General features: G+C 41.5%; 1 protein-coding gene across 2 annotated transcripts in view; it reads right to left on the bottom strand.

Moving 5' to 3' along the window:
- The window catches only part of Cltc (clathrin heavy chain), a 63,630-nt gene extending 36,702 nt beyond the window's left edge, over positions 1-26,928 (bottom strand). Inside the window, exons 1-2 of one of the 2 annotated variants that reach the window (XM_075991216.1) lie at positions 26,058-26,928; positions 2,168-2,375 (exon numbers count right to left, since the gene is read on the bottom strand). In XM_075991216.1, coding sequence (XP_075847331.1) covers positions 2,168-2,375; positions 26,058-26,099 — 250 coding nt within the window. In that variant the 5' untranslated portion in view covers positions 26,100-26,928. The remainder of the gene's footprint in view (positions 1-2,167; positions 2,376-26,057) is intronic. The other variant, XM_075991213.1, reaches the window with a different exon arrangement.
- Positions 26,929-27,408: the final 480 nt, after the last annotated feature.

The raw sequence follows: 27,408 nt of genomic DNA, 5'->3' as shown, positions 1-27,408 counted from the left end.
TGTTTTACATGAAAGGGGCTGGAAAATGTGCAAGTTTAAGGGTCTGGGGAGAGGAACAAGGGATAACAGCCATGATATAGACCAATAGACACAAAGTATAACATACTATTTTACAAAGCTTTAAAAATTTCTCAATGATTCTTTTTAAGGAACAGGACAATGACTAACACAATCTAATTTAAGGTAACTCACCATCTGCACACATAAGAAAGCATTAAGAAATATGATAAGATAACAGTAACATTAAAAATAGAAAAGAATTCGGCAAAATTTAGTTGATGCCCTTTAAAAAAGAAGTGTGATGGATGCTAAGCACTTGAATTCAAATTATTTAAGGAAACTAAAGGACATTTAAAATGTAGTATACTTTTAGACAGAAGCAAATGTGTACTGCCATAAAACATCTGGTTCCTGAAGATGAGACCAACTTTCACCTGCCATAAATACTGATGATTTTGTTGACTATGCTGTCCTTAGCTCCCAACCTAGGATAGGTTAAATATTGACACCTCAAAATGTTCCAAAATCTGTACAATGAAACCAAAAGGTTTGAGTTTCTAATTTTCAATGTTCAGGTTAGTGATGCTCAAGAATAAAGTCTATGCAAAGATTCCCAAATGCAGGCCTATGAGATTGCTCAGCAGGGAGCTGCTGCCAAGTCATCCCCAGGATCCACATGGTGGAACCAAAGAACAGACTTCCCCAAGTTGCCATCTGACCTGTGCATGTACACCCACATACAGAAACACACAAAAGAAACAAAATGTTATAAGAATTCTAAATAAAAAGCCGGGCGGTGGTGGCGCACGCCTTTAATCCCAGCACTTGGGAGGCAGAGGCAGGCGGATCTCTGTGAGTTCGAGACCAGCCTGATCTACAAGAGCTAGTTCCAGGACAGGGTCCAAAACCATAGAGAAACGCTGTCTCGAAAAACCAAAAAAAAAAAAAAAAAAGAATTCTAAATAAACCCCCTAAAGCCAAAAGCTCAATACTTCTAGACCTGAGCATTTCTACTAAGTTACTCAACGTGTATTATTAGAGATTAAACAGGTGGGGCATGGTGCTGCAATCTGATTCTAGTACTACGGAGGCAGAGGCAAGTGGATGGGTCTTTGTGGGTTTGAAACCAGTTTGGTCTATACAGCAAGTTCCAGACCAGCCAGGGCTACTGTCAAAGAGACCTATCTCACCAAAAGAAAACAGAAAACAACCAAACCAAGACCCCAAACAGAGTTTAAATGATGTGAAAGAAAGACTGGTTGCTCTTCGGGCTGATGGGGGGGGGGGGGGGAACCTAATTGGGGGAGAGGGAGGGAAATGGGAGGCGGTGGGGGGGAAGAGACAGAAATCTTTAATAAATAAATAAATTAAAAAAAATAAAATAAAAACGGAAAAAAAGTTCAGCACCTCTAAAAACTCATCCACACTTAGTTCAAAGGACAAGAAAATGGGTTCTCAGATAATTTGAGATTGTTCAACTCTATTTAAATTGATAAGCAGTATAGTTCCCCATGGAAACAAGTTAGTTTGGCTGAGCCTGGTTGTTCCCACCTATGATCCCAGCTACTCAAGAAACGTAGTCAAGAGGTTCAAAGCCACCCTGAAGAAGGGAGCAAGACTCAGTTAAAAGTAAGTAAATAAATAAATGGGTAGATAGATAGGCAGATAAAATCAAAGAAAACTGCACAGTCTGAATAAACGCAAACATCCTTGATTCCAAAGCTTGGTACGCATTCCTTCTCCTTCTTTCCCACCCTCTCTAACCAGGGTCAACTCAAGCCATTTTTAGAGCTTAAGGCCTAAAGTACAGAAAGGCACAGAATGGAGAAGCTGCTTATCACAATAAACTCTGAAGTACTTAAGTCCTAATATTAAGCTATGACTTATTACAAAGTATTACTTTTATTACTCTATACAGAAATGCTTTTAGTTGTCTCATTATATCAGATATAAAACATAAATGTATTTATCCTAAAAACCTAAAATTATTCCAAGTACATCTATTCTAAGACATTTCACAGAAACATTTCATGTAAAACTCATAAACACTAACTCAAGTTCAGGATTTAATTAAATTTACTCAACATACTAAAAGAGCACACCAATAACTGTATTTGCATAAAATATACATAAGAATTTCAAGAAAAACATCCACAATCTTTTATACCTTTCAGGGCAATCACTTTGCTGGCAGGATTCATGATGGCACTGTCTGCTGAGATGGGTCTTCGAATTGGATTGCTCGGATCATTCATATCAATGATTACCACCTGGGCCTGTTCTCCTACTTTTTCTCTAATGCAGATGAATTTATCTGACTCCATAGTCAGGGTACTGAAGCCAATGTTTGCTGGGTTGATACCCAGGTTCTGGAGCTGAAAAGAAATATAGACCATGTTACCAAATATGAAAGTATAATTTGACATTCATATATTATCATCAATTTAAATCCTAGTTTAACCATCAATGCAAGGCCAACAGTGATGATAGGCAAGTAATAGACTTTCTTCATTGTCTGAAAAAATGTGGCATTCAACTGTTGCAGCTTAACTTCACATTATAACTAAGGAGGTTAGAGATGAAGTTAAAGGAAGAGCAACTTCTGAGTGCTGGTGTTTATAGTTCAAGGGATTTATAACCATTATGTTTCTTGATGAATTGTCAATCTTTGACCTATTGAACTTACTCTCTTTTACCCCCACTAACTTAGTACAATTATTTATTCCCCTGCATTAGGCTTCAGGTAAAATATTTTAAAAAGGAGAAAAAGAAAATTAAAATCACAGAGTTTTCAATCTGAAGAAGAAACATGGGCTAGCATGAACAAGTTATGCTGTGTAAAGAGTCAAACAGGCTATACAGAAGCGGATCTGTCAGATGCCTCTATATAAGCAAGGCCTTCAAGAAGCCAGTCTAGAGAATTCTTTCCAGGGGAAGCACGTGCTAATGCAAAGGTCCGTGCAAATGTCTGAAGGAGCTACAAGTACTTAAAATAACACGGAGAGTATAGACTAATAAAGGATTGAACAGGGAATAAAGATTATACAGAGAGGCAAGAAAGAACGGCTTGCCTGACAAGCTAAATTTACCTCCTAAGAATCCTGAACTTAGTGGAGCTGATCTACTGGGAGCTCACCAAGGCCAGCTGGACTATTACCAAAAAAAGCATGGGATAAAACTGAACTCTCTGATCATGACGAACAATGAGGACTGATGAGACGCCAAGGACAATGGCATGCAGTTTTGATCCTACGCAATCTGCTGGCTTGGTGGGAGCCTAGCCAGTTTGGATGTTCACCTTCCTAGATATGGACGGAGGGGGGAGGACCTAGGACTTACCACAGGGCAGGGAACCCTGACTGCTCTTTGTACTGGAGAGAGAGGGGGAGAGGAGTGGGGGGAAGGGGAGAGGGGTGGGAGGAGGGGGAGAGGGGTGGGAGGAGGGGGAGAAGAGTGGGAGGAGGGGGAGGGAAAGGGGAGGCTGGGAGGAGGTGGAAATTTGTTTTTTTTTTTTCTTTATTCTTCTTTTTTCAATAAAAAAAAAGGGGGAAAAAAAAAAGAATCCTGAACTTACAATACAGGTAAAAATAACTACTTAAGAATTTTAACAGCTAAGCATGGTAGCACATGTCTGTAATCCAAACAAAAGCAGGAGATCTGAGTTTGAGGCTAGCCTGGTCTACAGACAAAGTTCCAGGATAGCCATGACTACACAGAGAAACTCTGTCTTGAAAAACAAAAACAAAAATAAAGAAATTTTTGCTCTATATGAATAGCAGACACTACAGTATTTATTCAGTAAATAGTTGCTCTATAGATGGTACATCTTCGAAAGCAAATTAAGTATTTGAGTACGGAAGTCACCGGTGACTAGAAAGGATCTCTACTAGACTGGAACACTAATTCTCTGGATGATCAAATCCTCCTAAAAGAGACTGCCTGAAGGGCTGGGTCTACTAGCCTAGACCAGAGAGCATTCCCATTCCCCTTCTCCCCCCATGGTAGTAAATTGTCATGGTGTAAATTGAGAAAAAGCCCTTGTGCCCCAGCTACATAGCTTCCCTTCACTGCACTGGCTGAGCAATGTTAGTTGTATTTTATGGAATTCTTTTGTCAAACTCTTTTGCTACAAATAAACAGGCCAGGATCTGAAATAGGTCCAGAACGAGCTTAAGAGCTTCTTTTACTTTCACTTCCCTTTAATTACTCAAACACTATAGTATAACCAGTTATAAAATGTAGTTACTTCTAACTCAGACACAGCATTGGAGGGCAAAGAGCCAAGCAACTATCTAACCATTAACGCACACTCAACATTAAAGTGGAACAATAACCAGCTTTATAAGCTCAAGATATGCTACAATGCCAGGCAAATCAAAAGCTATATAATAGGTAACTTATAATGAATGTGGTTATGGTTAAACAGTATGTATCGATTTTTACTTCTTTTTGACATTAACCTATTGAGGGAGGGGGTGGAAACAGGGTTTATCTGTATAGCCCTGGCTGTCCTGGAACTCTGTAGATCAGGTTGGTCTCAAAGTCGCCTGCCTCTACATCCTGAGTGCTGGGACTATAGGGTGTGCCACCATCACCCAGTTTCTACTTTTAACTTCAGATCTAGAGAAAAAGAAATGGAAGCTGTCCCCAAATAAACAAATGGTCGTGAGTGGGATTCTGAGACAAAGTCTTTTCTTTGGATACAAGTTATCCACCTTGTTCCTGAGGAAGAATACACATCTGGTTTTCAGAATAGAGGGCCATTAGTCTCTCAAAAGATTCATGTGGATAGTTTCTTTCTCAGAGTTGGAAAAGTGTTCCAATTGCTCAGAATTTACATAGCTATACATAGAAACACAGCATACTAGCTTCTGAATAACTTCATGAGAATTATGACACACTCTCTCTATCCTAAACCTTCACTTCACCTACTGCACTTTTTAATTACAGATATCATTGCTTTTTTTTTTTCTTTTAATTTTTCAAAACAGTGTTTCTCTGTAGCTTTGGAGCCTGTCCTGGAGCTTGCTCTGTAGACCAGGTTGGCCTCAAAATCAGAGATCTGCCTGCCTCTGTCTCTGGGATTAAAGATGTGCACCAACACCACCAAGCATGTTTAATTTCTTTAGTATCTAAAAAAATGCAGACTTAAATAAAGTGTTAGTCAGAAACCAAAATTAAAAACAAAATATTGTAGGGAGGAGGACACGGTGACTGCTAAGCTGCAATGCCACACACAGGACTTGCCAGACTACAAGCAGAAGGACTTGCCAGACTACAGAGACCATGTTTCAAAAAAGCTAAACCAGAGGCTGGAGGAATGGCTCTGCATTAAGAGAACTGACTATTCTTCTAAAGTATCTGGGTTTGATTCCCAGCACCCACATGTTAGCCCACAACCATCTGTCAACAAAAGTTCCAGTGAATCTGATGCCCTCTTCTGACTTCTGTGGGTATCAGAAATTCACACGATGCACAGGCATACATGTAGGCCAACATCCATACACATAATATTTTTTCCATTTAAAAGTGGAAAAATTATGCCATGCAGTAGTGGCACACACCTTTAATCCCAATACCTGGGAGGCACAGGCAGGAGGATCTCTCTGAGTTCGAGGCCAGCTTGGTCTTCCTTCAAAGTAGTTCCAGGACAACCTTCAATTTCAAAGGCAACTCCAAGACAAGGAGCCACTACTCGAAAAGACAGTAATGCTAAAGAGTAGTTCCCTCTTGAAATCCCAGTACTTGTCTCAAAAAAAAGTGTAGTCAGTTTGAGAATGACATCCCTGAGGGTACTTTGGCAGGAAGTATTCAGACCTCAGTAAGGGGCTTAGTCTAGTCTCTTGGAGCACAGGTAAGGGTATTTTTATAAGGGGAACACTGGTAATAGGAAATCCATTATAAACTGAAGAATAGGTCATATAACTAAATATTTTAAGGATAAAGATGAAAGGACTTGAAAATACTCCAAATAGCTGAGTTTGGTAGCTTCTACCTGTGATCCTACTTACTTAGGAAGCTAAGGCAAAGGCTCATTAAGTATAAGGCCAACCTGAGCTATATCACAAGACTTATCCCAGGAAGAAAAAAAGAGACATAGACAGAGACAGACAGACAAAGAGAGAACAAGAGAGCAAGCATGGAAGAGTGAGCATTAAGAGACAGCATGAGAGAGAGCTTATGTGTGTGTAGGCAAGTGGATTAAATTGAAACTAAAACATTCAAGTATGTTTAAAAACACATTTAAATTATGGCCATTTGTACTACTAAAAAGAAACTCCTCTTCCCTAGAAAGTCTTTCCTGGATGTTAGCAAAAGACTGGAACTTCAAGGATCCTCCTAGTTAGCAGGAAGGTACACTTGCAACCCCCTCTGCAAGGAAAGTTGGCAAGTTCTTTTCTCTTCCTGGTATCACCTGAGGCAATTATGCACCGATTCTGCTCATACTTTCCTATAATATAGGAAAGACGGAAAGATACCATAACAGTAGTGAATAGGGTCAGCCACCATTAACTGTAATTCTGGCTTAGATTTACCCTTAGAGTAAGAACACATAAAAGACTGCCATACTTGATAACTATGTTTAATAATATTTGTACAGGACTTAATCTTTCAAAATGTAGCAATACTGCTAAAGGTTTTCTTTTCAAAACAACCATAAAATATTCTTAAATCAACTATAAAGGTGTAATGGTATATGAGCGATGCCAGAGAAAGTGATGATTTCAGAAGGCAAATCTACAAATTTGCATCAATTTTCAGAAGACCCACAGCAATACCCAACTATAGCCATATCTCAGTAGTCTTAGTTGACAAAACATTGCCCTTGAAGCTAAAGATATTCTACATTGAGATATGCTTGTCTGCTAGTTTTTGTTGTCAACCTGACACAACCTTGAGTGACCTCAAAAGAGGGAATCTCTATGAGGAATTATCTAGAGCAGGTTGTACTGTGGGGGATCATCCATATTGTTAATTGACCCTGTGAATGGCACTATTCCCTAGGCATGGCATAATGAACTGTTTAAGAACAAAAGAAGCTAGATGAGCAGAACCAAGCAGTCAGTATCTGTGTGGTCCTTTCTCTGTGGCTATGAATGTGATGTGAGTTGCTATGTAAGTTCCTGCTTCCATTTCCCTCAGTGATGTACTGTAACTTGGAATTGTAAGCCCATAAGCCCTTTCCTCCCCTAAATTGCTTTCAATCAGAGTACTTGATCACAGCAACAGAAATGAAACTTAGGAAAGCTTGAAAATGTCAATTATGAAGACATTTTTTTCTAAACTTCAAAGAGCTGTTGTGGGAATCTAGAAAAAAAGCATTTGGATTCACATGCATATAGTACAGCATCCAGTGGCAAAAAAAGGTTCATTACAGTCCTGTAGTCCTGTGAAGCCACTCACCCCATCAGTCTCTCATTCAAGCAATTAGGGATATTTTTCCTTAGTACAATTAAGAATACATTTCCATTCTAAGTTCTCAATCAAAAATTAATAGGATAATGAACAAAAGCATACTAATTATCCACTGCTTCTTTCTGAGAAACACATGATCTTTGTAACCTATTATTTGGTTTCCAGGCTAGATTTTGGTTTGCCAAATGGCATTACTTTAGGACCTAAGCTTGAACTTAACTTATAACCAACTCAAAGCTTCTGAGTGCCCTGGAATTACCCAGTTATAAACAATATGCAAACCTCTCCTTTATGCATAAGGCAGATGTGGTGGTGGAGCACACCAATACCCAGCACTGAGGGGGCAGAGGCAGGGGGATCTCTAAGTTCAAGGCCAGCCTGGTTCCAGGACAGTCAGGACTATACACAGAGAACCCGTCTTGAGAAAAAAAAAAAAAAAACCAAATAATTTCTTTGCTTCATGTTGGATCAAACTGAGGGGGGAGCACTTCAGCAGTCTTAAGATTCTGTAGTGGCAAGATATAGTATTTCAAATTTCCCATACTCTAGAGTGCAGACATTTCCTTAATTCAAGACAATTACAGTAAATTTTATGATTATAAAGTATCATCTAGAATTAATTATTTTCTGGATTCCCCATAAAGAGCCCAAATCCTGGTTTTTCCACTGAAATACCCATTTACGAGTTAGTATCTGTGTACAAACATTTGGAACTACAGTAACTATTCTCAGAGTTGTGGGAACTTAAAGTGAAATACTAAAAACAATGCCTGATGCCACCAGGCCCTCAGTCGACACTATCAGCGCAGCAGAACTGTGGGCCCAGTTCAAGCCAACTGTCTTTCATTGCACTTAATTATCTGCTTCGTTCAGCTGTCCATAGGTTGTGGGTGTGAATTTCATTTCACCACATTGATAACAGCTAGAAGGCTCTCAAAATCTTACCCAAGACTCTGAAATTTTCCTTCTTTCTCCCTCCCTCTCCCGGGTTTTTTTTTTTTTTACAACCTTGCTATGTAGCCCTAGCTGTAACAACATAGTGTATACTCCAGATGGCCTTGAATGGGCAGTGAGGGACTGTGATCCTTCTACTTCCTGAGAGCAGACTGCAAGCATATGCTCCCAAGTCTTTTTTTCTTTCCTTTTGAGAAAGAAACTATACTCTAAGACTTGTAATTCTGCTATTTTGCTTATTAAATTCCAAAGAACAGAATCTTCAAAGCCATGCCACATATTCCTGATAAGCAACCCTATTAACTTTTTAATAGCATACAGAACAGCATTACTAAAGTCTTCTATCAAAACTAATAAATGGCTCCATGTGCTGGAAGAGGAAGCTAGCAAAGCTAATGTCATTCAAGGAAACAATTACAATAAATTTCATAATTTGATTATGAAGTTCAAGTGGCATCTAAAATTAATCGCTGGCATCCTCGTTGTTGTTCCTTTGCCGAACTACAGTTCCCAGCATTCTCCTGGATACGGACATTTTCGTAAAGACCTTCGCTTTTAACGGGGAATGCAAAGGCTTCTGGGAAATGTCCGTATCCAGGAGAATGCTGGGAACTGTAGTTCGGCAAAGGAACAACACTCGTAAGAGCCCAAATGTCTGGTATAGCCCTAGATTTTCCACTAAAATAATCACGGCCCAGTTAATATCTGTGTACTGTTTCTTCACTGCAAACATTTGGAATGACAGTACCTACTCTCAGAGTTGTGGGGACTTAATGGGAAATGCTAAAGCTAACATCAGGTTAGTTTTAAAGTTTCTTTCAACTTAAACACTCAAGACTAAGAAGGTCACTCCATTTTTCTTGTTGGTATACAAGAGCCGAGTAAAGGGACCGGTCCAAAGCCTAGATGGTTCCACACCAATTGTTGCCAGGTTTCCTAATCTGCCCATGCTCCACAATTCCAGACTACCTTCAAAAATTCATCTTTAGGTTCTCCAAATAAAATAGCTTCTTTAGAAATCTACCATTGAGTTTTTTCCTTATGTTTCTCCTGCTTGTGCTCCAAGCACAAGCCTAAAACCTATGGAAGAGGGCAAGGGCATCAGATCTCCTGTAACTAACTAGAGCTGTAAGCGGAACTATGGATGGCTGTGAGCTACCATGTGGGTGCTGGGAACTGAACCCAACTCCTCTGCAAGAGCAACAAGTGCTCTTCTTAACTGCTAGGCCATCTTTCCACCCCTTCTACCACTGATTTTTAACATGCCTTTCTAAAATTAGTTCAGAACCTTCTTACACAAAAGACCCTCTAAATAATTTTTCAAGATAATTGTGGGTGGAAAGACAAAATCCAAGAGTTGACATTAAAAAACAAAAATTAAAAACTGGTAAGAAGGAAAAGCTGAGCTGATTCAGTGGTTAAGAGCACTGCTGTTCTTCTGGAGGACCTGGGTTCAATTCCCAGGGCCCACATGATGGTTCATATCATACATAACTCCAGTTCTAGAGGATTCAATGGCCTCTTCTGGTCTCCACAGGCACCAGACAGGCAACTAATGCTCAGTTCTATGTGAAGACACAACAATCATGCGTACTAAAAAGAGGGGGCAGTTATTTCTTTTTAAATGATTTATTTTTATTTTGTGTGCAATGGTATTTTGCCTACATTTATGCCCATATGAGGGTGTCAGATCCCCTGGAACTGGAGGTACAGACAGTTGTGAATTGTCATGTGGGTCCCCTGGAAGCACAGCCAATGTTCTCAATCACTGAGCCATCTCTCCAGCCCCTATTTCTTAATTTCTTATAGAAGAAAGCTAACTAAAAGGTAGCAAAATGGAGTCGGGCAGTGGTAGCACACATCTTTAATCCCAGCACTTGGGTTGCAGAGGCAGGTGGATTTCTTTGAGTTCAAGGCCAGCCTAGTCTACAAGAGCTAGTTCTAAGACAGTTAGGCTGTTATACAGAGAAAGCCTGTTTCAAAGAAAAGGAAAAAAAAAAGTGGCAAAATAAATTGGCCACCTGGCTCATCAAAAAGGTTCTTGCCATCAAGCTTAAGAATTAGAGTTTGAGCCGGGCGGTGGTGGCGCACGCCTTTAATCCCAGCACTCGGGAGGCAGAGGCAGGCGGATCTCTGTGAGCTAGAGGCCAGCCTGGTCTACAAGAGCTAGTTCCAGGACAGGAACCAAAAACTATGAAGAAACCCTGTCTCGAAAAATTAAAAAAAAAAAAAAAAGAATTAGAGTTTGATTCTTTGACCAACATGGCAGAAGGAAAGAACCCATTCCCACAAGTTGTCCTTCAATTTCCATATACATGTCACTTCACAATGCACATATACACATAAATATATAAATGCAAATTTTAAGTAGTGAAGTGTAGGGTAGTAATCCCAGTGCACAGAAGGCTGAGACAGGAGGATCAAGGCTGGGGGCCAGTGTGAGCTTCTGCATAGTAAGCCACTTTGCCAAATGTGGAAGGAAAGACAAAATTCTTTTAAACATAGACAACCATCACACTAATTGCTTCAGGAGAAAAAAAAATGGATACTAAAACTAATGGATTTTAAGGAGAAATGGGAATCTGCAGACTCAACATTATCTTCCCCAGAAGATAACTCCAGAGGCAGAAAACTCAGCTCCAACTTTCATCAAGTTGTATCACAAGCAATAAATCGAACTGATGGCATATGCTTCCCACTTTAATGACACTGTGCCCAAATTAGACAACTCCAATCACAACCTAGTAGTTGGGCTCAAACTGAGGAACATTTCAAAAAATTATACACAACTACACCTTTCTAAAAATGTCATGAAATACAGCATATTCTAAATATAAAAAATTTAGAGGCAAGTAGGACCACTAAATGCGACTGTTGTTTGAGTTATATTTGGATAGTCAACAGCATTGGAAAAACTGGTTAAATCCGAGTAAGACCTGAACTAAGCAAGTTCTGTGAATTCCCAGCTTTCTAAAAACTCTAACTGTACTGACTTAGCACACCACACAGGATTTTTAGGGAGTTATTTTAGGGAATCCTGTCTTTATCGTGACCAAGCTCTAGAATTATAGCTTGTTTGTTGCAGACTGTTTGTTTGTCATTCTACCATTTCCTAAGTAAACTTTGCCAGGACAATTGCTTTGTTTTTGTTTTCTTGAAGAGATCAGGAAAACCTTGATAAGCCATGGGACCAGGAAACTGGTAGAAGTAAACCAGTGCCAGAATACATAGTTTGGTTAAAACTATGAACACACTGCTAAAGGACCACATGAACCATAAACACACACAATGTGGTAATACGCGCACACAGAACAAAATGCTAACAAAAGGCACACAACCAAACAAAACCACACTACGTCAAATAATAAAAGACAATTCCCCCACTAATACAATGGCTCAATCTCTGCCATCACTTGCAATTGCAGTTGTGCCTATTAAATAATAGGTTTGCTCTCCTTCATCCACCCAGCAGTTTTTACATGAATTACAAATCATCTTCTCTACAAGCACACCCAAGGAAGATGTATCCCACTAAACGCCTAGCAAACTTGGAGCAGAGCTCTTTAGCAGCTATATCAGCTGAAAACTAAAATACAAGAAAGCTTGTGTTTCTGATAGCATTACTTAGGACTCATGTTTCACAATTATTGCTTGGCACCACACTTTTCAGATCCTTCTTCTTTGTTTCATCTGAACTGAGACGACGTCAGCAAGCATGAGCTACTATGTTCCAGACAAAGCTATTTTCTCAATGCTCTATATACGTTTCCGCTAATTCTTGTAACATGGAAGGACTTATTAAGAAGGAGCCACCAATTTAAAGGTCAAAGTTTTAGAGACCTACAGTTGTTCTATAGTCATTATTCTACCATTACTTCCCTAGTACAGGTATTTTGTTTTGTTTTGTTTTGTTTTGTTTTTTCAAGACAGGGTTTCTCTGTGGCTTTGGAGCCTGTCCCGGAACTAGCTCTGTAGACCAGGCTGGTCTCGAACTCACAGAGATCCGCCTGCCTCTGCCTCCCGAGTGCTGGGATTAAAGGCGTGCGCCACCATCGCCCGGCTTGTACAGGTATTTTTAAGTATTTCATTCAGCCTAATTTCTTCTACAAACACCAAACGTCCTCTACCTTCCTCCAGCACCAAACACACAGGAAAAATGTTGAGCTGTCACTTCACTGGGACCTTCCTGGAAACTAGAAAGATCAGTGTCAAAAACTGCAGTTGCTGTAGTCTGCAGGAAATGAGGAATGCTGAGAATGCAGCATGCCTGGGTTTATTCCATCAACAGGATGCCAGCCATTGCTTTTGTTGGCTCCACAAATTTCAAGCAACAAACAAAACACTTTTAAACATTTTTAACCTTTGCTGATCCCACACTTGAAACATACAGGTTTGTTTCTACTCCAGGTGAATCATTGAAGGCATCACTATTTTTCTTGGGAGAACTTCTGACTCTTGGCAATAACTAGAAACTGAATGCAATAGAAGCGAAGATCTACAGCAAGAGACAAGGACTGAAAAACGTTAGCTTGATAGCACGAGAGTCTCTTATAGAATTGTTCCTACTTGTAACCCACTACTGACTGGGAGTTTTGTTGGCTTGTTTTGTTTTTCTTTTTCTGAAACAGGGTTTCTCTGTGTAGCTTTGGCTGTCCTGGAACTTACTCTGTAGACTGCTGGCCTCTGCCTCCCAAGTGTTGGGATTAAAGGTGTGTGCCGCCAGTGCCCAGGTTAATGTATTGGATTTTTGTTTTGTTTTTTTCAGGACAAGAGGTTTTCTGTATAGCCCTTGCTGATCTGGAACATGACTGGGAATTTAAAAATGTTAAATTTGACTTATTCAAAAGAAAAATCCAATGATCAGATGAAGTACTGACCAAGCTCCAGTAGGAAAGTTTTATGCTCAAAACCTTGAAGATGGAAATGGCACACCAAGATTACGCCCTTTCTTGTATAAAGGACATTGTGTATGCAAAGAACACACCAAAGGGAGGGGAAGGGGCTTATTTCAAGGCTCAAGAATGTAAAATTTAGTGTCAACATATAGACCCTCAAAAGCAGAGACAAGACTGGAGTTCAATGGCAGTGTGCAAGCGCAAGCATGAGCCCTGGGGTCAGTCCCAGGGCTGTAAAAACCTTTCCTGTAGAGCTGGGCAGACACCAGAGTTTCTTGGTATGGCTATCTGAAAACATTTTCTATGCCATAATTCCAACAGTACGCTGCTGCCTACACTCATTTAAATTTTCTGCCATATGCTAACAGATCTGTTAAGAAATTAGATACCATGCTGTACTACTACTCATTTCTGCTTGAATTACTAATTTATAGCATAACAAATTTACCAGTTTACCAGGTGCTACAAGTTACAAAAGCAGAAGCATTTTATTTTACAGATTAATTACTGAAATATTTATTTTCTCATGGCACAAATGCCCCAAATCTCAAGCTCACATAATGAATGAAATTGCATTCAACATCAAGAGTTACTGGCTAAAATATTAGCATTTCAGGGAGTCCACTGAGCATCCATTATTTGGAAACGATTTCTTTCTTTTCTTATTTATTTATTTTGGTTTTTCAAGACAGGGTTTCTTTGTGTAGCTTTGGCACTTGTTCTAGACCCGGCTGGCCTCAAATTCACAGAGATCCGCCTGCCTCTGCACCTCCCGGGTGCTGGGATTAAAGGCGTGCACCACCACCCTCTTTCTTTTTCTCTCTCTCTTTCTTTTTGGAGAAAGGATCTTAATTTGTAGTTCAGCCTGGCCTACATACTGAGACCTTATGCCTCAATCTCCCAAGTGATTTCCCCATGTCCATTTTCAATCCAGTTTTTTAAGTATAATTTTTGTAAAACTTTTACTTTCATTAAATTCCAATTTTATCACTAAGGAAATTGAAGGGGGGAAGTAGATTTTAGGCTTTTAGGAACTTGTATTCAAATTGTAGATCATGTTTTCCAAAAGAGGAAAAAAAACCCATCTCAGTAAGTACAGTCACTGGAACAGGTTAAAAAAAATGAACCCTGGTGTGGGGGAACACGTCTTTACTCCCTGGACTTGGGAGGCAGAGGCAGGTGGAGCCACACTGGTTTACACAGCAAGTTTCAGGCCTGTAGCGAGCTGTGTGGAGCCACATCTGATAATCAGCTCCTAATTATGGCTAAGACCTGACTTATGCTATTATCACACAATGATTGTCAGCTGCTTGCATATGCGTGAACCTATGGGCAGTGCCCACCTGGCAATCCGGGGTTGGTGGCCCGTGCCTTTTTAAGGGCTGGGAGAGGTTTGCCCGAGAAGAGAAAAAGAAGAGAGGGGAAGAGAGAGAGAGAGAGAGAGAGACAATTGTTAAAAAAGGTCCTGAATAAACTGTCAGCAGAAGAGCTCCGGGTGTCGCGTCATCCTTGCGGGTCGAGGGTGGACGCAACACAGGCCAGTTAGGGTTATACAGTGGGACCCTGTCTCAAAAAGAAAAAGAAGTATCTTGTTTTATTTGGTTAAAGAGAAGGGATATCCTTCATGCTTAGAATAAATTTTAGTTTATCAAACTAATCTTGCTTCCTTCATATAAGCAAAACTTGTTTCCACAATCTAAAAATAACTTGTATTTATTTTGGTCACTTTAATTCCTAAATATGTAACCTGTTCTTGGCTACGCATGGTAGTACATGTCTGTAATCCCAGCTCTTAAGAGGCTAAGACAGGAAGAGGCCAAGCAAGTTAGCACCATATTAGGTTACACAGCAAAATCTTGCCTTCCCCTGCCCATGCACACAGCAGAAACAAGACCAAACATAATGTATGATTCTTTTATATAAAATAGCCACAAAATTAAGTTCTTAGTGACAGAAAGCAGATTACCGGTTTGCCAAGAGATGGAAAGAATGAGAGGAAGATAGATTGATTGCTCAACAGATATAATTAACATCCCAGGCAATGAAAATGTTCTGAAAATATACACTGAAGTGACATCACACTTAAACACTAAGTCATTCAGTTTTTATTTGCTTAATTAATTATTTAGAAATAGGGTCTTCCTATAAAGTCTTGGCTGACCTCACACTCAAATCCTCCTGCCTCAGCACCCCCAGAGCTGAGATTACAGGATGAGTGATGAGTTTCCAAGACTGTGCCACAAACATGGCACCGAATGCTGTTCACAATTCATTATCGTGCTAAAACAGCTAATTTAGGTTTCATGTATTGTAACAAAAACAGACAATCTTGAAAAGGCTAGGGAGTTGACTCAGAAAACAGAGATTATTCTTAGCAGGGGGAAGGCCCTGAGCTTTACAACCAGCACATATACACACTAGCATCACTTGCAAAAGCTTAACCTCTTTGAAAGCATAAACTCAGCTTAGACAGACTTAAATTATTCAGTCATTTGACTTTCTTTACATACAAAAAAGTAAACCTGGCCGGGTGGTGGTGGCGCACGCCTTTAATCCCAGCACTTAGGAGGCAGAGGCAGGCGGATCTCTGTGAGTTCGAGACCAGCCTGGTCTACAAGAGCTAGTTCCAGGACAGGCTCCAAAACCACAGAGAAACCCTGTCTCGAAAAAAAAAAAAATAAGCCTGTGTTGGAGAAATGGTGCAGAAGACAAGCATTCCTGCTCCTCCGGGGGACCCGAGATAGTTCCCAGCACCCATATTAGGCAGCTCACAACTAGTGCCTCTACCTCCAGCTTCGGGGGCCTCTTCTGACCGCATGGGTACCCTGAACCTATCCCCTACTTATTAAAAAAAAAAAAGTAGTAACTTAAAAAATATTTTTTTATTGATTTTTATTGAGCTCTACATTTTTCTCTGCTCCCCTCCCTGCCTCTCCCTTCCTCTTCAACCCTCTCCCAGGGTCCCCATGCTCCCAATTTACTCAGGAGAGCTTGTCTTTTTCTACTTCTCATGTAGATTTTTACACATCACATTTCAGAAACTTTAATTAACTTTGTTATGCTTTGAATGTATTCCCCCACAAAGTTTACATACAGGAAACTAAAACCCAAATCATATATAAATCATATTGTTGTAATGGTGGGCCTTTGGGGGTATTATGGTTTTGATATGAAATGTCTCCTACAGGCTCACATGTTCAGTTACTTGATCCTCAGTTCCTTGGTAGCTTTATGTTGGAATTCTGGAGAAGTGAGAGGGATAGCATCTGCTTCTAGCAGTCATGACATGAAGAGCCCCTTCCCTCAACCATGAGGAGTAGACACCTACTGCCATGATTTATCTGCCCAAGAATATATACCCAAACAACCATAGACTGAACCCCAAAACCCATTTCTACCTTCAAGTCACATTCACAGATATCTTGGTCACAGCTACACAAAAAATTAACACAGAGGGTAACAAAGATTAGATGAGCTGACATTGCTCTATAAGAGACAAGTCCAAGTCAAGTTACTCTCCTCTTGCCACGTGATGCCTTCTGTAACTAGGCCCTTACCAAATGCAAAGCAATGTTGCACTAGTCACCTCCCAGAATCATAAGCCAAATAAATTTCTAGTCTTTATAAATTACATGTTCTTGTGTGTATTCTGTAATAGCAACAAAAATCAACAGACACTATTTTCATAAGCATTTTTTTAATATCAGTGCCTTTATTAGTACCAGAAAATCATCTCTATCCCAAAGTGCTTTTTAAAATCCATTTTGGTAGCACCAAGTGGTGGTGGTGCATGCCTTTAATCCCAGCACTCAAGAGGCAGAGGTAGGCAGATCTCTGTGAGTTTGAGGCCAGCCTGGTCTACAGAGTGAGTTCCGGGACAGGCACCAAAGCTACAGAAAAACCCTGTCTCGAAAAATAAAAACAAGCAAAAAAATCCATTATGGTTGCATTGGAGAAATTTCTCAGTGGTTAAAAGCACTGGCTGCTCTTCCAGAGGACCCAGGTTTGAATCTCAGCATTTGTATGGTGGTTCACAATCATCTGAGCTCTCTCTCTATATATAAATGTATAATATATAATACATATTATCTATTAATAATGTTTATTAAATTTATTATGGTACAACCACAAAACTTTTAGACATGCTTCAAATTTCCATGTGCCTATCAGGAATTTCTTCCCATTTGTCTTAGGATACAAGTTATCAGGGAGTAGTTAAGATGTTGTGACATCCAACATTTCCAATTGTGAGAACACATAAAGAAGAAGGAATTGTAAAATGTATAAAGTAGCCTTATTCAAATACGGGTGATTTCAGGCACATGGTAGTTTCTGTCAAATAATGTTTTGGTGTTCAAATAAGTAACTGTGAGAGGCTTAATAACATGCAGAGTTCTGTTTTTCCAAACAGAGTCTTGCTATATATATAAAATCATGGTTGGCTTGGTACTCAATATACAAGGTAAGCTGGTCTCAACTTGGACCATTCCTCTTGCTACCATGTCAGGCTCAGCAAGCTCTTTTACTGTGAACTCTAACTTATAGCTACAATAGCGCATGGGTTGAGTGTGTGTCTGTGTGCCATGACACCTGTGTGGAAATCAAAGAACTCCTCTCTGGAATTGGTTCTCCCCTTCCACTATGAGTTCCAGGGACTAGTGAGTCATCAGATTTCCACAGCAAGCACTTTTTCTTGCTGAGCCAACTTGCAGGTCCTCAGGAAGACTCTTAAAGCAATCCTTTCCCAAAAGATGTTTTAAGGTTAAAAGTCAAACAAACAGCCAAGTGGTGGTGGCACACACCTTAAATCCTAGCACTCAGGAAACAAAGGCAGGGGATCTCTATGAATTTAGAAGACAACCAAGGCTACGTAGAGAAACCCTATCTCAAACTCCACTCCCCCTACTCCCCCCCACACACACACAAAAAAAAAACCAAACAAACACAAATCCATCTTGTCTACATTTTGATATGCCCAAATATAAACTTGCAGAGCAAGGAAAGAGATGGGTTTTATAGACCATGTACCCCTTACAGGTTTCTTTTCACCTAATTCCTCATCCTCAAACTAAGGTCCATTCAAACTTCTATAAGCCTATATATTCATAAATTCTACAAGTTGAGCATGTGTAGTCTTTGGTGGTTTCTCAGATGAGCCAGCTGATCAGAAATAAATGAAAGCAACTGTTAACCAACTCCTACTTTTCATCTACTATGATTCCAGTTTCCATAGATGAAAATCATCAAAACACTGTCATTTCTAAGACCCTCTAGTGTGCATCAACATTGGCTTCTTCCCTTCCCTACTCCAGAAATGACCTAGGTATAGAAAACAGGAAACATTCTGGCAAAACTTCAAGATCTTGGCTTCAATAACTGGGCAGACTGTAGTTTTCTCTTTCAACATGCCATGTATGTGTACCTTGAGTAAATAAGAGGACACTTCTCCAAGACAGGTGAGAAGGATTAATATCTACAAGGTCTGAGTATAATACCATACACACAACCTATACTACAGTCTAACTTCACAGTTGCTGAGCAGTATGCTAATAAATGAGGAAGTTGGGACAAGCTAAAATCCTGACACAATCAAATAAAACCCAGAATGGCATTTTCCAGAACTGTACACTGCAGTTTAAAGTTTCAAGTATGTCAAAATGTGGTTTTAATGAGTTTTGTTCCTATTCTTGCAGAAATAACCAGAAAAGAAAGCCTACTTTACCTAACTTAAAAGCAAGCAAATAAACAAATGAACAAAAACAACTTGCCTATTAAGTCATAACAGAAAGTACTAACTTAGCTCCTCCAAAGCACAACCCTACAGATCTGCAACCATTTTTGTTCCTATCCCTATTCCTATGATACTCAAGCTGAGCAAGCATATTCTACTCTTCCCTCCCTGATCCTTAAGTACAACAAGGTCTTCCAATTCAAGTTTTGCATTAGTATAAACCCCAAACAGGTACAGTGATATAGACAGCAGTGGCTTCTGAATGGAACACACTCACTCTTGTCACTAAGGAAAAGGCAACAATAAAGTCACAAAAACTTCTACCTAATGAGGATACAAGTTAACTTGATCCTAATATATTCTGGATATTTTATCTGAGAACTTAGAGTATCATTTAAATAATTAAAGCAAAGAGAAAAAAATATTGGCTCACATAAAAGCTATTATGCCCCCCAGACATGGCGACACATGCCTGTAATTCTAGCCCTTAGGAGGCTAAGGTAAGAGGATGACTAAACTCAAGGACACTTAGTCTACTTAAGAAGAAAGACTCTATCTTCAAAACAAAACCATCTAAACTAAAACTGCTGGGGCTAGAGAAACGGTTCCACATTAAGAAGCACTAGCTAGGGGGCTGGAGAGATGGCTCAGAGGTTAAGAGCACTGACTGCTCTTCCAGAGGTCCTGAGTTCGATTCCCAGCAACCACATGGTAGCTCACAACCATCTGTAATGAGATCTGGTGCCCCCTTCTGGCCTGAGGGCATACATGGAGGCTGAACACTGTGTACATAATAAATAAATAAATAAGCACTAGCTATTCTTCCAAATGACCTGAGTTCAATTCCCAGCATCTAAAGTGTAACTTTCAATTTCTGTACTCCAGATCCAGGGGACCCAAAGCCCTCTTCTGGCCTCTGTAGGCATTGCAGACATGTGGTACACATACCTACACACAGACAAAACACTCAAATGCATGAAAAGAAACACTACGAAATGAAACAAGCAATAGTGACATATTTTTTAAATTTTATTATGGTATACGTGTGCATGATGTATGTATGTGCATGCATAAGCATGACATAATATGTATGGAGAAGTCAAAGGAAAACTTTGTGCATTCAGTCAGATATATAGTTTGTGAAGTCAATTCAGTGGGTTCAAGTGGTTGAATCCAGATGGCTAGACTTGCACAGCCAATTGCCTTTACCAGCTGAGCCACTTCATGGACCTAACAGTGAAATATTTTGCAGTTCAAACTATATAGACTATTCACTGAAAAAAACACCTTGCCAAACTGAAAATATAAATATTAAAATCTAATCACTATCTGTGTGGCCCCGTAAGTTTATTGCTGTAACTTCAGCTTTCCTATCTATAAAGTAAGGGTAATCTCATCTATCCATAGGATAAAACATTTAGTAAGTTTTTAGTAAGTACATAGTAGGTATTTAAGTAGTGGTAAAAGTCAATGGAATTTGATTTTGTAGCTCAAATCTGAGGGCAATTATCCAAGCTTTTGGCCATCCCTACAAGTTAATAACATTAGAGTTGATGAACTGATGGTAGACACCAAGAGGTATGATTGCCACTGGCTTATAAGATAACTGACTTCATGTAGTGTTAGCATGGCATATATGTAAAAGGAATTCATTCTAGTATAAAGGACTACCAACTATGAACATAGTTCCCACTTCAGTCTATATTCACTTCACCATTACCACTAAGAACATGAGCTTGAGACCAGCCTTCTTGACTACATAGCTAAGATACACCCTATCCCCCCCAAAAAAAACCCAAAACCAAACAGCAAAAGAGTAGGGTGCAGTGGGCACAGGCTGCTCTCACTCTAAATGTATAGCAACTATACAATTTTAGCAATTTCTGAGCTTGCCTGGTCTACAATAAGATACTGCCTCAAAGAGGGGGGGGGTACACTAATAAAGGCCTGGCTAGTATTCGTGTGTGTGGTTTTTCGAGACAGGGTTTTTCTATAGCTTTGGAGCCTGACCTGGAACTAGCTCTTGTAGACCAGGCTGGTCTTGAACTCACAGAGATCTGCCTGCCTCTGCCTTCCAACTGCTGGGGTTAAAAGTGTGCATCACCACCGCCCGGCCCATATCTGTATTTTATTAGATGTGGTTACTGATATTTCTGAAAAATATCTGCCCTATGAACAACAATTAAAAATTATACCAAAGGGCTGGAGAGATGGCTTAGGGGTTAAAAGCATTGCGTGCTCTTCCAAAGGACCCGAGTTCGATTCCCAGAAAGCACATGGTGGCTCTCAACCATCTGTAATGAGGTCTGGTGTCCTCTTCAAAAAAAAAAAAAAAAAAAACTATACCAAAGTCACACAATGAAAGCTCACAGATTTGGAGGGAGACACAATTTCAGATCACTAATTCTTTTTTTGTTTGTTTTTTTGTTTTTCGAGACAGGGTTTCTCTGTAACTTTGGAGCCTGTCCTGGAACTAGCTATTGTAGACCAGGCTAGCCTCGAACTCACAGAGATCCACCTGCCTCTTCCTCCTGAGTGCTGGGATTACAGGCGTGCGTCACCACCCACGGCCAGATCACTAATTCTTAAAAACGTTGTATTAAGCCGGGCAGCAGTAAGTGGATCTTAATGAATTTGAGGCCAGCCTGGTCTACAAGAGCTAGTTCCAGGACAGCTAGGGCTGTTTCCGAAACCCTGTCTCGGAAAAAAAAAATTAAATTCTATATATCAAATGTTCAGATACAAAAGATCTACACAGAGACAGCGCCCATAGTTACAAATGAAACAAGAACCCAAGATGCAATCTGTATTATTCAAATACATGGCCATAAACAACACCTCACACTGAGCTCTTGAAACTTGGATACTGTGACTCATTTTACATTAGTTTGAATCAAATAACTAGTAGCTGATAACTGAATCAACTATTAGAACATCAAGTAAGTTGGACATGGTGGTGTACGCCTTTGGAATCCCAGAACTAGGGAATCAGAGGTAGGTGGATCTCTTTGAATTTGAGGCCAGCCTGGTCTACATGAGTTCCAGGCCACTTAGGGCTACATAGTAAGACCCATTTTGAATAAAATTTTAAAGTAAACCAAAATGTTCAAAAATAGTAAAATACAATGATAGCAAATTTATACTGATTACATGATAAAATAGTATTTTCAGTGCATTGAGTTAAATAAAACATAAATTCCTTCTCTATGTTTAGTTTTAATATGGCCACCACAGTGTAAAGCAAAGTGGCTCACCTTTTCTGGTAGTCAGCACTTGCTTCACCAGCCTGAGCCCTCCTTTGTTCACTGTTATCACATCACTGATCACACTTTAAACAGGTAAGTTTAAAGAGCTAAGATCAAAGTCCAACAGGAAACAGCAGCAGTAGGAAATCTGTGGAGCTTCTTGCTCTCTTTTTTAAAAGTTAAGTTTTATTATTTTATTCGCAGGAGCATTTTGCCTGTATATGCGTACTGTCCTCGGAGGTCAGAAGAGCTCCTGGAATTGGAGTTACAGATGACTGTGGGCTATCATTTGCGTGTGAGGAGCCAAACCCAGGTGCTCTCAGAGTAACAATCACTGGGCATCTCTCCAGTCCCTGCGTGGCATCTCTTAAAGGCAATCACTGCAGCAGTGCATGGTGGCAGGCCTAGAACTCCAACACTGAGGAGGCTTGAGTCTAAAGACACCCTAAGCAAATTAGCAAGATACTGTCTCAAAAATACATGGTTTATGGCCAGGTGTGCTGGTATGTGCTGTAATCCCAGCACTCTGGAGCCAGAAGCAAGCAGATCGCAGAGTTCAAGGCCAGCCTGGTAAGCGTAGTGAGCTCCAGACTAGACTGTGCTATGTAGTAAGACCCTGTCTCAAAAAAAGGAGGGATGGATGGAGGGGAGCAGGAAAGGGAAGGAAAAAAAAAATCATTCCATGCTTAAAGTACTGTTTTAGAACTCCCAGGTATAGGCCCCATTCTGACTATGGTCCGGAACACTACCTCAGTCCTCCTTCATTGTCAGTAAGAGAAAGGGCCAAGGACTGAGCAAGGACAGAAAAGTGCCTAACAACACAAAAGGGACGGTCAAGAATCTGCTGTTCTCCTCACTCTCTGGTCCTCGTTTATCATCACCATGTCCCTAAAGACAGAAATCCCAGCTATGATCAGAAACAATTGTTCCAACAGCAAACTACCAAGTTCCTAACACTACAAATTTCACCGCATTAAAATGAAAACTATAGTTTTACATACCTTAAAGTATTCCCCAATCTGACCACAAGTATTTTCATTAAAATTAGCTAAACTCCTTAAAGCTGAGTAAGCTAACACTTAAAAATTTTTTTTTAAAAAAAAATCTATCTTTAGTTGAGAAACTCTTTCCATGATAGACTAATTCCAGGCAATGTGCTCTCCTAGTCCGTCTAAGCATTTACTTCATCCCAGCAAAACCCTGCTTTCTCTTTGAAAACCAAAACCTTAGCAAGAATCCTACTATTCAACTCAGCAACATACTGCATGCCTGCATGTATGGATCAAAGGGAGAACAGAGTAGGGAGATTTGTAAACAAAAACAAAAAGTAAAACAAAATGTGCCAATCACAAAGATGCTTAATATGCCAAGAATTGAGAATTTCAGGCAGTGGGGTTTTGTTATTATTTTGTATTTTGACACAGGGTTTTGATGGCTGGCAAATTTACTGAATTCTGCAGCCTACAATTTCTTCAGAATCTGCAACTCTGACAAAAACTCCTTCATCACATAAAATATTTACATTTATATAATGTGATATGATGTGATTGATGTTCCAAGCCTTGATGATAGATCTTCATGAAAATAAAGAGCAAGTTTTGTTTTGTTTTTTTGAGACAGGGTTTCGCTGTAGTTTTAGAGCTTGTCCTGGAACTAGTTCTTGTAGAGCAGGCTGGCCTCAAACTCACAGAGATCCGCCTGCCTCTGCCTCCCGAGCGCTAGGATGCGACACCACTGTCCGGGTTAAGAGCAAGTTTTTATTTACAGCATCTTAAAAGCTTAAACTTTTAAGTTTCACAAGTTAACTCCACGCTCTCTAGCTCCTCATTTCCAGTTCTCCTGTGTGTTTTAGAAAACTGTTCTCTGCTAAGCAGAGCGGCAGAGGATGATAGCTGAATGACCCTTACAATGATGTGTTCAAGAGGGGATAAACACCTGAGGTCAGGAGATACATCATCTTGGAAGAGAACAATGATTAGGGCTTTTGGTGCAATTGACCACTCACTACCTACTGGAGTGGAATCCTACCAGCCAAGCCTAAGCTAAAGTGTAACACGGTCCTACCAAAAAAAAAATCAACATCCGAGATCTTCAAGAATACTTGTAAAGCTATTTTATAAATATTCAAAATCTTCACATTTTAGAAGGAAACAGTTGCAACTATTTGCAGAAACTGCTACTCACATGCCACACCTGCATCAAATTTATTTTAATTAAGGACAAGTTTGGATTCCAATCTGTAGGACCATTCAACAATTCTTGTCTCATATAATAGAAATGAAAAACTATTACTCAACCAACGATCAACAAATAAGATTTACCAAGGAGCAAACCATTGTCATGCCTTTGTTTCTCTTGCATATGGTTTATAAACATGTTTGCAGTAAAGTATTTATTTCTAGTGCACTTTAGTGCGTACAAAACCATTGTTCACTAGGATGCAGAAACAGTGCAAAGGCACTAATTGTTCATATTCATTTTTAACAGAGGGAACCCAAACAAGTTTGAACTGAGGACAACAATTTCTTTCTTGATCAGTATTGTCATGTTTTAGACATTTGCATAATTGTGATCTTATTGCCAATTATTTATTATTATTATTACCAGACCACTGCACCTTCTTTCAGAAATTAGCCCTTCAGAAGACGGAGCTGAAAGCAGGTTCCCTCATGAGGATAGTTGGGCGAAATAACTGAATATGAATAAATAATGATGTTAAAGAGTCAGGACAAGTGAACCAGGAAAATCAGCAGTTCTGAAGAAGCTTAATTCAGCGAAGCCCTCCAATAGTCACCTGTCTAGGCCAACCGCTGGCATGCTGCCAGGCTAGACAATGGTGTACTGACTCCAGGATAAGGCACAGTGGGGGGAAGGACGCCCCAGCCTACTAAAAAGAAGTCAGTTACAGATCAACTAGTCTGGTACTGGCTCTTAGAGCAGGTATGCACGCAGTATCAGGCTCTGCCGAATTCCACACAGCCCTCTGAGACATACTCCTGCCCTAATCCCACAACTACCTGCTAGATTCCAAAAGGCCACAAATAGCCTCTAAATAGCACTGCCTACCTTACAGAATCAAAGTGAAGCTAAGAGCTAACGCACCCCACGAAGAAACCAAGAAAGGAAGAATGTGTGCGTTCCCCTTGGGACCTTGACCCCATGCTCCCTGAGGCTGACACCGCCCCTAGCCGCCCCTCTATTCTATCTTCTTTCTGTTCCCGCAGTGAGTGACCTTCGGTTCCTCATAAATTCGGAGAAGGCAAGACACAAGCCACTGCTACTCCAACCCCAAGGTGCCTTTCTCGGTTGTGAACTGCAGAGGGAGGATGAAGAAGGTTGCTCCTCCCCAAGCCACCCGCCACACAATTTCTGGGTGCAGACTCGATGTAGAAATGGGACTAGACCAGGGGAAGGTGACAGCCTTGAATCGGCCCGGGGTTAACGAGAATTCAAGCTCCGGGAGAAACGTGCGAGAGTCTCTCCCACCTACCCCCCAACCCAAATGAATGAACTGGGTAAAAAGGGAAGGGGTTCTAGTCTAGTATGCGCAGTTCTTGCAATTCAGGAAGCAGAATAAGAGGCCGTCAGACGTAAGGCCTGGCCCCGCCGCCCTTTGCACTCCGATTCGTCATTTCCATCGTAGTCTAATATCACTTAACCCTTTAAGCTTTTAAGACAGTATCCCTTCCTCCATCTACGCCAAAACCGAACCCCCCCCCCCACTCCGCTCCCCTCGATCCCTTTCGGGCCGGGCCACCCGTTTTTTCTTTCCCACTACCCTCGGAAAGGCCCTCAGCAGCCCCGACCCACACACACCTGGAGATGCTCCTGAAAACGAATTGGCAGAATCTGGGCCATGGTGCTGTCGGGGGGTATGATCTCCTCCTGTCACTGGGGCTACGGGGCAGAGCCTGCCCGGGCTCTCCAAGGGAGAGGAGGAGAAGGGGAAGGGGGGGAGGCTGGACTCAGCTGGATACTCTCCGGGGACGCAGGAAACTGGCAGGCAGACGAAAGAGCTTGGGTCGGGGGCGGAGGCTCCAGGGGCCGGGAGAGCCGCAATGGCGGAACCGGGAGCAGCGCAGACTCCGGAAACGGCTGAGCCCTGCGGAAGGATCCCGGGGCAGAACTCCGCCCAGCCTCCTCACCCCCTCCGCCTTATGTAGCCTTCCACGAGCGCCGCGCCGCGGTCAGGCGTAGGAATTCAGGGACGCAGTGCGCGGAGCGCTCTCCGCCGCAGCGACAGCAGGGAAACAGAGGAAGCCAGGGACTACTTTTTTTAGACTCATCACTTTCCCCAGGCTCCGGTTGCTCCCTCCTCCCCTCCCCCCTCCTTTTTTTTTTTTTAAACATTTTGCCACATCATGCGACTCGGGGCGACCGACGTCATTTCCGCAGGCGCTGTAGGACCCACCCACGCACTTCCCGGTGCACGTGATGCGGGTAGGGAAGGGTCGGTTGACGGCTGCCAGAGCGGAGGGCGAGGGCTAGGCAATGGCCGCGGCTTCTGGGAATGAGGTGGCGGTTGGGCCCCCTGCCGGCGTGGCGGCCGGGGCGTGAGGAGAGCGAGTTCCTGAGGCGGAGGCCGCGGCGTGGGCGCCGGGGTGACTCAGGAAAACGGCCGCGCCGCAGCGCTCTTCGGGCGGCCTCCCCCGCCCGGTTTCACGCAGTGGGTGGTTGCTGACACCTCAGGGAGGGGGACCACGCCGGCCCGCCAGCCTCCCTGCCCTGACGCACGCCCTGCTGACGCGGGGAGAACCGGCCGGCTCTCCGAGTTCCACCTCAAAGGACACTGAAGGCCATGTGAGCCGTGGCTCAGGCTGGCCCTGGGGAGCGCTGCCGCGGACATCTTGGTGGATTTAGTTCCGCCTCGTGTAGAGATCGGCTCGGCCTTGGCGACTCGGAGTGCTCAGCCGCATCAGATGACTTGTTTAGATGGGGGTGGGGGCTGCTGCAAGAGACCTCTGGGGCTTTCTTGGAGCGGAGGGATTGACTGTCAGGCGTTAGGAGGACGTTGCCTGTAGGAGCAGTGTGTGTTGTCAGTGTAAGCACTGCAAAACCGGAGCACCATGTCTTCCCCCTTCGTTAAGGTACCTGGAGCATCGTTAGCCACTGACAGCCCTTGATAAACTATAAGATGTAGTGTTTTACAATAGCACCAGTGGAAGAA

Source organism: Microtus pennsylvanicus, chromosome 11, assembly GCF_037038515.1.
Source record: "Microtus pennsylvanicus isolate mMicPen1 chromosome 11, mMicPen1.hap1, whole genome shotgun sequence".
In the NCBI taxonomy this organism is placed as follows: Eukaryota; Metazoa; Chordata; class Mammalia; order Rodentia; family Cricetidae; genus Microtus; species Microtus pennsylvanicus.
The sequence above is the reverse complement of the archived record's forward strand: the minus strand, read 5'-3'. Positions and strand labels throughout refer to the sequence as shown.